A 12,057-nucleotide genomic window follows, 5' to 3' on the forward strand; every position below is an offset into this window, starting at 1 on the left:
ATCTATATAGAAAACTGCTTCCGCTTTGTTTGCTTAGTTTCCTGTTGATATGGAGAAGACAGCACAGAGTATTTTTCTCCAAACAGTATGTTGCTCTGTGCTCTCCAAAGGGTCCTGTCCTCAGCAGCCCTGCTCTGTTCCTGTAAACTCAAGGCAGTGGCTTCCTTTATAGAATTGATCCATCTCAGCTGTGGCCAAAGGGTTTATCTTTTATATTCTTAGAAACATAGAAACTTATTCTTGATGAAGCCAAATCCATTTAGGTTTAGCTGCCTGCCAAGACAAAAGAGTTTGGCTTTGTTTTTCTGAAGTGAGATAGGGCACCCATCTGACACTGTTCTTATAAATAATATTTAATACAAAGGCCTGACTTAATATAACACTTAACACAAAAGCCGGTTCAACTAAGGGCTTTATCATGTGTACTGAGCACTGAACATCATTCAAATCAGGTTGCGTGTGTCTGGTGACACCATCCCTACAGTCCATTTGCAGACGGAATTGCTTCCTGTCCATCAAACCGGTGCAGTTGCCCTTCCTCTTTTACGTCAGGCAAAGAGCGGGGGTGAACAAAGGGGGTGGTATTTGAAATTTCCTGGCATCTTTGAATGCAACCCTTCTCCATCAGTCTGCCAACATGCCCCAGAGCTTTTCTTCTGGCCCTGAAGGAAAAGATGGATGAAACACCGGAAGCTCTCTGCACCAGTGGCCTGCAGTTCACCACTGTCCCCAACAGCCTTCCCCAAACAGGTGACTCCAGATGTTTCAGACCACAGCTCCCAGAATTCCAGACGACTGGCTGTGCTGGGAGGGACTGATGAGAACTGAAATTCAAAACATCTGCGGGGCGTCGGGTTCGGTTTGGCAGAGACCTTCCTGTGAGGTACAGCCTTGCTCTGTGTTAGTTGTATGGAGGAAGTGGAAGAGAAGGATTCACCCAGATTTGTTCCAGAGGATTCTCACAACCCTCTGGAGATTTGAGGGGCACTCAGGGTGCTGTAGAGGAAGGAGGAGAATTGATCTACTAGCACTGTCCATTCATTTGGCAGAAAGTGTCCGTTAGATAAACCCCTGGACTGTAACCTCCTCAGGGCAGGGACCTGCCCATCTGGTTTATGTTAAAGCAAAACTAATTTGTACCTGTAAAGCATTATGCGCATGATGCTGCTTTGTAAACACCTTTAATAACTAAGGTGGCTGAGCATGATATTGACACTGTAGGTACATCACATGTGTGAAAACTAAGTGAGGGCAGGAAAATTTGCATCTAGATTGCTCTCTGTGGCCCTTTCCTCTCTCTTTTTCTTCTTGTGAGAACATTTCACACTTGACAGGAGAGCTCTCGTTCTGGTTTAGCAACCAGATATCAGATGACTTCTCTGTGTAATATGACCAAGCGATTGCATAGAGAAGTCAAGAAATTCCGCTTTGACAGATTAGGAAAGATTCAATTAAAATGTGGCAAAGAAGCCAGATCCCAAAGGTGGCAATGTTTTGTTTTCAAGGTGCTTTGCAAACAAAGGCTTTTAAAAACAACACACACTCTCTGAATCCACAGAAGGACAGATTGCCTTTAGAGAGCCAATGGCACAAGGGTGGAGTTCTGGCCACAGGTATTAATGCAATTTGAGCTTCCCGGAAAGATTTGTCCTCATAAAGGCCTTTCCCATGGGACCCTGCCCGGTCCTGAAAGGAAATGGCAAGGCCTCAAACTAATGACACCTTTGGACTATCACCAGGGAAATAAAACACCACTGAATAGCCATGATTAAGGCAGGTGTCTAAAGGACATCTGTGCAAAATGCAAAAATTGTCCATGACAAGTGGGTAGTTTGCAACATAATCCCTCTTCCTCTATGGCTCCAGGCATTCAGTTTCATTCAGGCTTTTAAAGAGACCGTTTCCTGTTCACCTATGGTGAGGAAAATGCTTTATCCAGGGGATCAGGAAATGGATAGATCACCCAGACACCAGTAGGCTGAATTTTCCCTGGCTTTTCTTCACATATTACTTTTAATTTCATCAGCAGTTCTTCTCTCTTTTCAGATTACTCACCAGTGCATTAGATTAGCTTGGTTCAGTTTAAAATGTTTTTATTTGTTTTTGATCTGATGCTTATCTTCCTTGTGTATTTCCCATTCCTGGCAATAAACATACAATAATAATACATTAGTTAAAATAAGTTTTATTTGAGAAATTATAATCCTAAAAAACAAAAAGAAAACTACAAACAACATCCATCATCAAAAACATCGAGCCCGCTGGGTCAGCCCCACACCCTTCTTTTTTCATTTATGATAACTTAAAAACATATTTAAATCTATGTGAAGTTCCGTTTCTCTAGCCAATAATAAAAAAAGTCCCAAGTTTGATAGAAGTCAGTATCTTCCTTCTCCTTCAATGATAAAGTCAATCTATCCATTTCTGCTCAGTCCAGGATCTTTTTTAGAATCAGTTCGTCGGTGGGTAGTTCTTCACTTTTCCAGTGTTGGGCAAATGCAATCCTCACTGCAGTGGTTACATGTAAAATCAAATACATTTCTTGTTGACTAATGTCCTCTGGTATAATGCCTAATTTAAAAAAACTTCAGGTTTATAAGCTAAGGATTTTTGTAACATTTCCTCGAGCCATTTATGTATTTTAATCCAATGCTTTTTCACAACATATGATAATAATAAATTAAATAGCTAATCACTTGTTGCCCAAACTCAGCTGCTTAATGGGGCCTCCTACTCACTACATCTGCCAGCACCAAGCAGAGGAACGTGGAGAAAATCTTGCTATTTGCTGAGCTTCTGGTGAAATGCATCTGGGCTCAGCTCCACCAGACACCAGCATTTTTCAAATCAGATGTTGACTCCTGGCAATGCTGTTATAAAACCTTCCATATGAAAGATAGGACCTCATAAAAATCCTATTTTATGAGTGAACTGTCCATGCATTCCCTTTTAGCACCAGGTAAATGGGGGACAGAGAGGCAAAGAGGAGTCCAAAGGAGTCTATGACCAAATGCGCACTGACTGGGTGGATGCACCTGTAACTCTTTGCTCTTGGACTAGAGACTGACCTGTGAACCTGGTTGCATTTGCTGGCCCATGGACCTGGGCACACCCATGTGATGAAACACGGAACATGGCTACAGAAACGTTTGCTGAATCCCTGAACAAGCTCAAGGAAGTCCATGAGAAGGAAGTCCAAGGTAAGAAAACCTTTGGGGAGCCATGATTAAACTTGGGGCTGTGGTGTTACACAATCATTCAGATCATTAGACTCTTTTTAAAATAATAATTAACCCTGAAGGCTGAGGCTTCATCCAGAAACACAGGAGAACTACATGCTGTGGCAGGTGAAGGGTTTTGCCTGCCACAGCATGGTACCTTCCAGTTGTTTTGGACCTTCAAGTCTTGGTCAAAGGAAGGATGAGAGATGTAGTCCCAAAATCTAGAGGACTTGGTTGAGGAAAGCTGGATTAGGTAGGAGGAATTCAGTCTGCTTTGGGTAGGGCAGCCCTTGCCCCAAAGAGTCAGGTTTGCAATGCCTGGGTGAACCTTGCTCTGACTTTCCTCCAGGTGGTAGCTACAAGTAGGAGTACTTTTCCTTTGTTAAGCTGATGCACCAACTTTACCCATTAATAGAAAGGGGAGCTCTGTTTCTTTGTTTCCTTATCAATCTAATATTTATAATCCACCTCCCTTTTTCATAAAAGGACCCCAAAACTCCACCATATCAATGCAATGATGATTCCTTCAACTATGCATTAAAACAGGGTGTTGGATTTCTTCCACCTGGAGGGCCAAATTCAGTTCTGGGGAAGCTGTTGCAGAGGGCACATACCAGTGGTGGGCAAGGTTAAAGTAAAGCAGACTGTGGTCAAAATGCCAACAGACTTTGACTTAAAGCTTTCATTTTTCAAGCCTTGGAAGGATCATTTCACCTTCTTAGAATGGGGAAGGAGCAACTTTGTAAAAACCAGCTGATGCTTGGGACGCCTCTTCCAACCCGAATCTACTGTGACCTACCCGTAGGACCTTCTGCTAAGTGCCATCTCCAGATGGATGGTAACACGGGAGCAGGCCTTCTTAGCAGTGGCCCCCACCCCACAGAAAGCTGAGTGGTGGAGTCAGCCCATCTCATAATTGCTGCCCCTTTTGTCTTCTGCCTTCAACTTTCCCTGGCATTATGGTCTTCTCCAGGGAGTCTTGCCTTCTCGTGATGTGTCCAAAGTAGGACAGTTTCATTTTTGCTTCCAGGAAAAGTCTCTCTTGATTTGATCTAGGACACACTTGGTTCTCTTTCCATCAGTCCACGGTGCTCACAAAGCTCTCCTCCAGCACCATGTTTTGAATGCATCAATTTTCTTCCTGTCAGCTTTCTCCACTGTCCAGCTTTCATGCTTGATCACGGTGATCCAGAACAGAATAGTGGGGATGATCTTGGCCTTGGTGTCCATGAAATGTCCTTACAGTGGGTGATCTTTTCCAGTTCCTTCCTTGCTGCTCTCCCAGGCTTAGCCTCCTTCTAAATTCTTGGCTGAGGGCTCTCTTTGAATTGACGATTGAACCAAGATATACAAAATCTTACAGGATATCTATGACTTCATTAACAGATATTCTAACAGGCAGCTGGAGTTGCTGTGAAGTAGGGTTCTGTGGGAGCCAAAAACTGTGGGTTCAAAGGAGCTGTTTAATGTGTTGAGTGCAATCCCACCTCCGTCTTATCCTTTGGAACATTTACCATGGTTTCCACTTTGTGGTGGTGCCAGGTTGGTTTTGGAAACTGGCCAGTGGTCCAAAGCGATTGCCAACCCATGCTGCAGATGGATCCCATGCCATTTCTCATGTCATACGACGTTCAGCCCCAATTCCAGGCCTTGACTGTACCTTCTTCTTCACTTTCAGGCCTGCAAACAAAACTGAATCAGCTGACTGAGGAGAGGTGTCGGTGAGTGGAGTGGATAATGGTTACGTTTTCTACACTTTGGTGGCTGAGCTTAGATTGTATGAGGGTGGAGAAGTTGAATTTCTTTGAACTGGAGAGCCGAATTCAGATTGAGAGAAGCACCTGAGGCAGACTTCTATCTATTTTTGATTTTCTCATTGCATTTATACCCCACTTTTTATGAGAAACCCCAGGTGGCTTCGGCACTGTTCTTCTCCTTTTCACCTGCAGAACAACCACCTGGTAGGGTAGGCTAGGCTGAGTCAGTGACTGGGCCAAAGTGGGTCACGGCTGAGCAGGGGCCAGAATCCAGTTCCCAAGTCCCAGTCCAATAGTCTAATCTCTCTACCATCCTCCCTCTCTCTCTGGCAAACAAGGGAATAATTGTTTGTGGGAATGGACAACCACCTATCTTCTCACTTTGCTCCTTGTTCTCACCCTGAACTAGGGACACTCAGAGAATTGAAGAACTCTTTGCTAAAAACCACCAGCTGCGAGAACAGCAGAAACTCCTTAAAGAAAATGTGAAAGTGCTGGAGAACAGGTAAACGTCGGCATGCCTGCCACTGCTCTGACCCTACCACATCTGCTCTGCTTCTTTCCAGTGACCCTGAGAGGAAAGTTCTCTTCCCTCCCTCCCTTATTGCTAATACCCATCTGGCCAGATAGGTCTGCCCTCCACACCTCATGCCCAAGCCCAGCTGAGATGGCAGCCATACAAGTGAGGTTGGTCAGGCTGAGAGCCCATGACTGGCCCATAGTCTCTCAGTGAGTTGCATGACTGAGTGGGGCCTAGGACTTGGGTCTCCTAGATCCCCAGTCCAGGGTTCCAACAACCCCATCACATTGACTCTCTGCTTTGAGTTTCATCACAGAAAGCACTGTCTTTCCTACTTTTCCATGGCATAGCCTCTAGGTGGCACTGTGGGGTAGCAGAATAGTCTGACTATGCAAACAGAAAAAAGCACTTTGCTTTGGTAATTAAAGGACACACCTTCTTTTCTCTTTAAAAAAAAAAAAAGCACCCCTTGCAGAATGTACTGTTTAGAAACAAATCCAGAAGGTCAAAACGTGTAAACAAGCATAAATAAGGAACAATGAATGCATGATAGAAAAGCTCTTGGTCCCAGAAGAGGCACTCTCAGCTGCCATGGAAAGCCCCACCTGAACCAAGGTAGAAAAAACAAGATATTCAAGGCACTGAAGGAGGAACAAGGGCAGAAATCCTCTGACACTGGAAGAGCGTAGGACTGATACAGAACTGAGACTGGAGTGCTCCATCTAATGGGTGTCTAAGCCATAAGATTAAACCCTAAGGGCACAGTCCTGTGCAAGTTTAGACAGCAAAGACCTATGACCCTCCAGTGGGCATTCGAGGACATTCTTCTGCCTAAACATGCATAGGATTTGCACCTTTCAGGTGTTAAGTCTTTCATATCCTACAGGGCTAAGTTGGTGAACTTTCACGCATTCCTCTGTCATGAAGCCACTGTTCTCAGTTGAAAAAGGACACTTCGGGGCATTGGGGATGGAGAGATCCTCCGTGGGATCATGGTGGGGCCGCCAATCAGAACCATGCCCAGGCGGCTTCTGCTTTGAACATGCCAAACTCATTTTCTGAACATCACATCCTGGTGAGGAAAAGAACTGGATTAAACAAGCAGTGCCTGCAACCCAATGCAGGATTCTAGCTGCTGCATTCAATTTGCCGCCACTCCCCTTTCACTCCCCATTTCTTTCCCCAAGCATCAGTCAGCATTCTGCAGGCATGGAGCACGCTCAGTCCCTATTGGGCTCCTTCAGGGATCCCTCCTCCACTATTTTATTTATTCATTAAAACATTTCTATGCCGCCCCGTTCGCCAAAGCCTCGGAGCGGCTCACAACTATGCTCCCACCCCGCAAAATGCTTTCTCCTTATGCAAACTTTGGGGGTCCCCCAAGACAGCAAACAGCCTATCCCGTGTAGCCCCCACTATTTGGCCACCTATGCAATGGCACTGGTCCCCCCCACCCCCGTACATCAGAGAGAAAGATGCAACAAGGATGCTTCCAAATAGCCTTTCTGTCCTGGGAAAGTCACGTGTGTCCCTCCGACTTGAAGGTTGCGAGCCGGTCTCTGCGACAGATGCCAAGTCACCCAAGAGCTTGCGAAGAAGAAGCAGTATGAGTTTGGGAGAGCCCATTTTCAGAGTCTACAGCACATCTGCATCCTCAGTAAGTACGCACAGTGGGGAACTGGAGTCCTCTCAAGTCTGGGGTGATTGGAGGGTGGTGAGTGGGACAGATGTGCAGATCTGAAACACACACAGAGGGGCAGATACCCTGGAAGGTTAGTATCCCCACCAACACTCTTAATCCAGAGTTGCTAAGAAAGGGGGAAAGGCTTTAACCTTTCAGCCCCATTACCAACAATCCAGATCAAGGTTGCTAGCAGTGCGAGAAGGCTTTTCTTAATCCTGCAGAGAATCTAGAAGTAGAAAGCATTGGTAAAGTAGCAGATCAAAAGCATTAGGGGTTAATATTGGCTTCCTTGCACATGTTGTGCTTCAGATAGGGTGTTTCTTTCTCTGACTTTCCATGTTATATTACATGACCACTAGGTGGTACTGTGGTGCAGCAGAATTGCACAAATTCACCAGGGTTTCATGCCACCATATCCAGCTAATACCACCTTTCCTCTATCTAAAGATAACCTTGTGAAAATGACCAAAAGGAACAGGACAGGTCGTGGAGGATTATGGTGTTGTATGAAGTGCCTGCAAACTAGCATCAGTGAGGAATCACAAGTTCACATTAGATGCCTTGTATAGAAAAGTTCCAAGTCTTTTCCTCCATTTTCCCAGCAGTCCTGATCTGGTTTATTATTTCCCCAGTACTAATCAGCAGTGAAGGAATTCCAAACTGGATTAAGATCCTTGAAGAAGGAAAAGCCACTTCATCCTCTCTACACCACCTTCAACCTAGCAATTCTGATCAAGAAGGAAAAAGGTGGTCCTGCTTGTGGGAATTGCTAGGAGGGGACAGGGCTGCCTGCCTCCCCCCCGCCCCCCATGCTTCCAAGAGAGATGTTTCACTACCTGCCAGTGCAACCAATCAGAATTCCCTATTCCTTCTGCAATCCTCATTGTAGCTGGTGGGATCCCAGCTGGCTCTTGGATGGCCATATGAAAGACCTACACCAGGTGGAGATGAACATGAGCAGAAGTGGCCAATGGCTGCAGTGCCTGTGGGACAGTGGGTCCACTCCAGGTTGCAGTCTGAACTTTGAAGGAGCTATCCATGATGCTGAACTCACCCCTACTTTAAGGTTCACCACTGCGGACAGTTCCTTTAAACACAGGCTGAACTGTGGAGTGGATGCACAACCTCACTGCCATGGGAGCCACCAGCTGTTCCTGGACAGAGCTACCTACTGAGTGGGATGTCTGCAATGTTTGGACTCTCCTTGGGGGCTAAGGGGACTGGCCACTGCAGAAGCAGTAATTGCACACCCAGGCTGTTCTCCCACCTCACCCAGCAGCTGGGGTTGCACATGCAAAGTGCTTTCTCATGTGAGAAAGCTATAATCCATTGGTTGTTGGTGCTTCCGCTTCACTCAACTAATGTGCATTTTGCCATAAGCACAAGTGTTCTCTGCACTGCTTAAGCAAACAAGTCAGGAGAAGGTTATTTCGGGTCGCCCATCACATGATGATTAGGTGAAGGGGCAACGGCCAGCTAGAGCCATTTATAAAGGCAAATATGATAAAAGCTGGGAGTATTTGGAGCAAATGTGAAAATAGGTGAGCAAGTAATAATAATTATTTCATAATTGATAATTATATTTATATATCTTTATAAATATCAATAATTTGTTTGTTTGTTTGTTTGTTTGTTTGTTTTAGGACATTTATAGGCCGTCCATCACTGTTGTCTCTGGATGGCTTACAATATAATATAAACTAAATCCTAAATAAAATAAATTAGCTATACCATGACTGAATATATAAAAATAGAATGGTTAAAATAAGTTAAATAAATAAATATACAATTAAAATCAATTAACATTAAAATATTGGTCAAATAAAAAGTTCTTGACCTGGCACCAAAAAGCATATAATGACGGCACCAGGCGGACCTCTCTAGGGAGCGCATTCCATAGTCGGGGTGCCACCACAAAGAAGGCCCTCCTCCGAGTGCTCTGTCTCCTGACCTCTTTCAAAGAGGGTTCCCGGAGGAGGGCCTCTGCTGCCAATCTTAGGGGGCAGGAGGGCATATAGGGAAAAAGGCGTTCCTTTAGGTATTCTGGTGCCAAGCTGTTCAGGGCTTTATAGGTAATAACCAGCACCTTAAATTGAGCCCACACTTCAATGGGAAGCCAATGGAGCTGACAGAGGACTGGAGTTATGTGAGAGTAACGCCCAGTCCCCAACAGCATCCTGGCAGCTCTATTTTGCACCATCTGAAGTATCCAGACCGTCTTCAAGAGTAGCCCCATGTAGAGCGCGTTACAATAGTCCAAGCAGGAGGTAACCAGTGCATGTATATAGTAATTATAAATACTATTATAACTTTATTATAATTATTACTAAATTATAAATGTTATAGCTATATTATTATATTAATAAATTATAAATATGATTATTTTTTCCTTACATAGCCCTGCTGTACTCTATTTTATCCTTGCAACAACAACCCCACGAGGTAGGGGCTTGAGCCAGTCTGTGACTGGCTCAAAGTCACCCAGTCAGATTCACGGCCAAGAGGGACTAGAACCCAGATCTCCTGGGTCCCCAATCCAGCAGGCTGACCTACTATCCCATAATAACAACAACAACAACATTATGAAAACAGTGATAGTAATGGTAGCAACAACAGAAAAAATAAGCACTTTTATAACAGCACAGAACAACCATCTCCAGCTTGGATTCTCAGACAGGAGACCCAACACAACTAGTGGGCACCAGGCTGGGGGAGTCTCCTCAACCTTGCGGGCTTTCGCTGAGTAATCCTCATAGTGGAGATTCCTTCTAGAAGTTCTGAGTGACAAACAAGTGGTTTATTTCAGCTTTGTAGCCACTCCCTGAGATCAGTTGGGCTGAGTGAGCGTGGCTGAATCAGTCACTCATTAAGCTGTGTGGCTTAACTCAGCCTGCAGTTCCTGGCCCAGGTCTTACATTCTGTCCCAGCCTTTCCCAACCTTGCCCTCTCATAGAGTTGGACTACAGCTCCCATCTACCCCAGCCAGCAGGTTCATTGGGCAGGGGTTGTAGTCCAACATCTGAGGAGCCTGCAGATCAGATCTCTGCCCCAGTTCCATTATGCCCTTTCCCATCTCTCAGCTTCCTCTTCCCTCAATCAAACTAGCAGCAGTGGCCAACTCCACAGGGGTGTTGTGAAGACAAGCCCTATAAAAACTCCCCAGCACTGTGTTGGTTTAAACGATCCAGCTTCCATGTCTCTCGGGCATATCCAGAGGTGCAACTCAGCGTTCCTTCGAACTGGCTTTCGGAAGGGAGCACTGGGTTCTGCTCTGGGGTTTGGGACAACCAGGGTCTGCCTTTCGCCTCCATCACTGCCCAGTGACCCTAACCCAGCAATGTTATTCATGCCGCCTTTACAGCTAATGAAATGAATAAACTGAGGGAAGAAAACAAGAGCTTGAAAGACGAACTGAAGAGGCTGCACGGCACAGAGTAAGCTCTCCTGGCTTTTGACCACCCCTTTGTGTTTTAGCTTCCTCTTGGTCCAACCTAATGTCCAACCTAATGCCAGTTGATGGTCACAAACCTCCTTCTCCGCGCATGAGAGGCATAGGAATTCCTCTGTCCTAAGGCAGTATCCCCCAAGGTCTATCATTCCCTGCTTTACATGGAATCGTCTCTCAGGAAAGCAGCCCCTGCATATGTGCAAGCTTTTGAATCCCTCAGAATTCTTCATCTGGCTAGGTGGTCCAAAAAGCAGGGAATGGGGGGAAAAGAGCTGAGCCCCACAATCTGGCCCAGGGTTGGGTCCTGGGTCTGGCTGTGCACATTGGGAAAATCTCAAAATGGAGGTTTGCAGCTGGAATGAATTCCTCAGAGGGCGATGCTGCGGGAGGCAGAGTAACTCTAGTGATGCCTTTTAGCCCCACCAGTTAAGAGTTCACAGCAGGACCAGCTGAGTGATTTTGACTCGCTGTACGCATCACTTTAAGAGAAGCAGCTTCCTGGCTCTGATGTGAGAGAAACTGAGTTTTTCTGAAGATGGCCAAGCCCAGAACTAGACTGTATTGTTTTAGCCTTTTGATGGGAGCTCATATAACTGAATATTTACAAAAATAAGTAAGGTTTCCTCCACATAGAAAACTAGGAGGTCAAATAGTTGCTATTGGATTAATTTATTCTTAATGGCAACAAATGTAATTGCACCTACTCAGATTTGGGGATTAAGGGCTTGTGTCAAAAGCTTCTCCTACCAAACCACTGACTCAGTCAAAGTGCCTTAGAGTTAAGTGTGCAGCACCAAGGAGCACTGAAGTGCATTTTGTAGGAAACATCTATTGCTGGCAGTAACTTTGCTGCCAGCAGGTGGAGCTGTTGCTTTACTTAAATGCATCAGAATTGCAACTGTAGGGGAGAGGAGGTGGGTTGGCCAACTGCCCAGGATTGCTCTGTGATTAATAGGATGCTAGTGGGGAAGAGGATGGGCTCTCTGGGAACAGAAAGCTGGACAAGTTCGGCCTTTGGTCTGGCCCAGCATGCTTCTGGTTACCTTTGTAACTTGCCCCTATATAAAGATATTTCACTAAGATCTGCCTTCTCTGCGTGTCCCTACGTTTGAGGTACAATGGAACCTGCCAGAGATGGTGCTTCCACTTCAGTGGTGTCCCAACTTTGGAAGGCCGCCTTATTTGCTTTGCTACCCATTAAACCAGGGGTGCAGAACGTTCACTCTGAGGGCCAGATCCTATTTTGGAGAAGGCCTGGGGGGCTGCATTCTAATGGTGGGTGGAGCCAAGGGCAAAAGGGTGGAAGAGCAAAGCTGTCCATCACCAAGCTGTAAGTGATCCCTTTCGAGCTTTTAGACTTGGGCAAAAACTGCACAGACGACAGGAAACCACTCAGTGGCCTATGTCTGTGGCTCAGGGAAGGGAAC

At 45.6% G+C, this 12,057-nt stretch overlaps 1 protein-coding gene across 1 annotated transcript in view; it reads left to right on the forward strand.

The window, feature by feature from the left end:
- Positions 1-822: 822 nt before the first annotated feature.
- RBBP8NL (RBBP8 N-terminal like) overlaps positions 823-12,057 on the forward strand; it is a 42,626-nt gene continuing 31,391 nt past the window's right edge. Inside the window, exons 1-6 of the mRNA XM_044455157.1 lie at positions 823-883; positions 3,061-3,200; positions 4,900-4,942; positions 5,388-5,483; positions 7,043-7,155; positions 10,544-10,616. Of these exons, the coding sequence (XP_044311092.1) occupies positions 3,134-3,200; positions 4,900-4,942; positions 5,388-5,483; positions 7,043-7,155; positions 10,544-10,616 (392 nt within the window). The 5' untranslated portion in view covers positions 823-883; positions 3,061-3,133. The remainder of the gene's footprint in view (positions 884-3,060; positions 3,201-4,899; positions 4,943-5,387; positions 5,484-7,042; positions 7,156-10,543; positions 10,617-12,057) is intronic.

The sequence above is a fragment of the Varanus komodoensis genome, unplaced genomic scaffold, assembly GCF_004798865.1.
Source record: "Varanus komodoensis strain SLA01 unplaced genomic scaffold, ASM479886v1 scaffold8, whole genome shotgun sequence".
Lineage (NCBI taxonomy): Eukaryota > Metazoa > Chordata > Lepidosauria > Squamata > Varanidae > Varanus > Varanus komodoensis.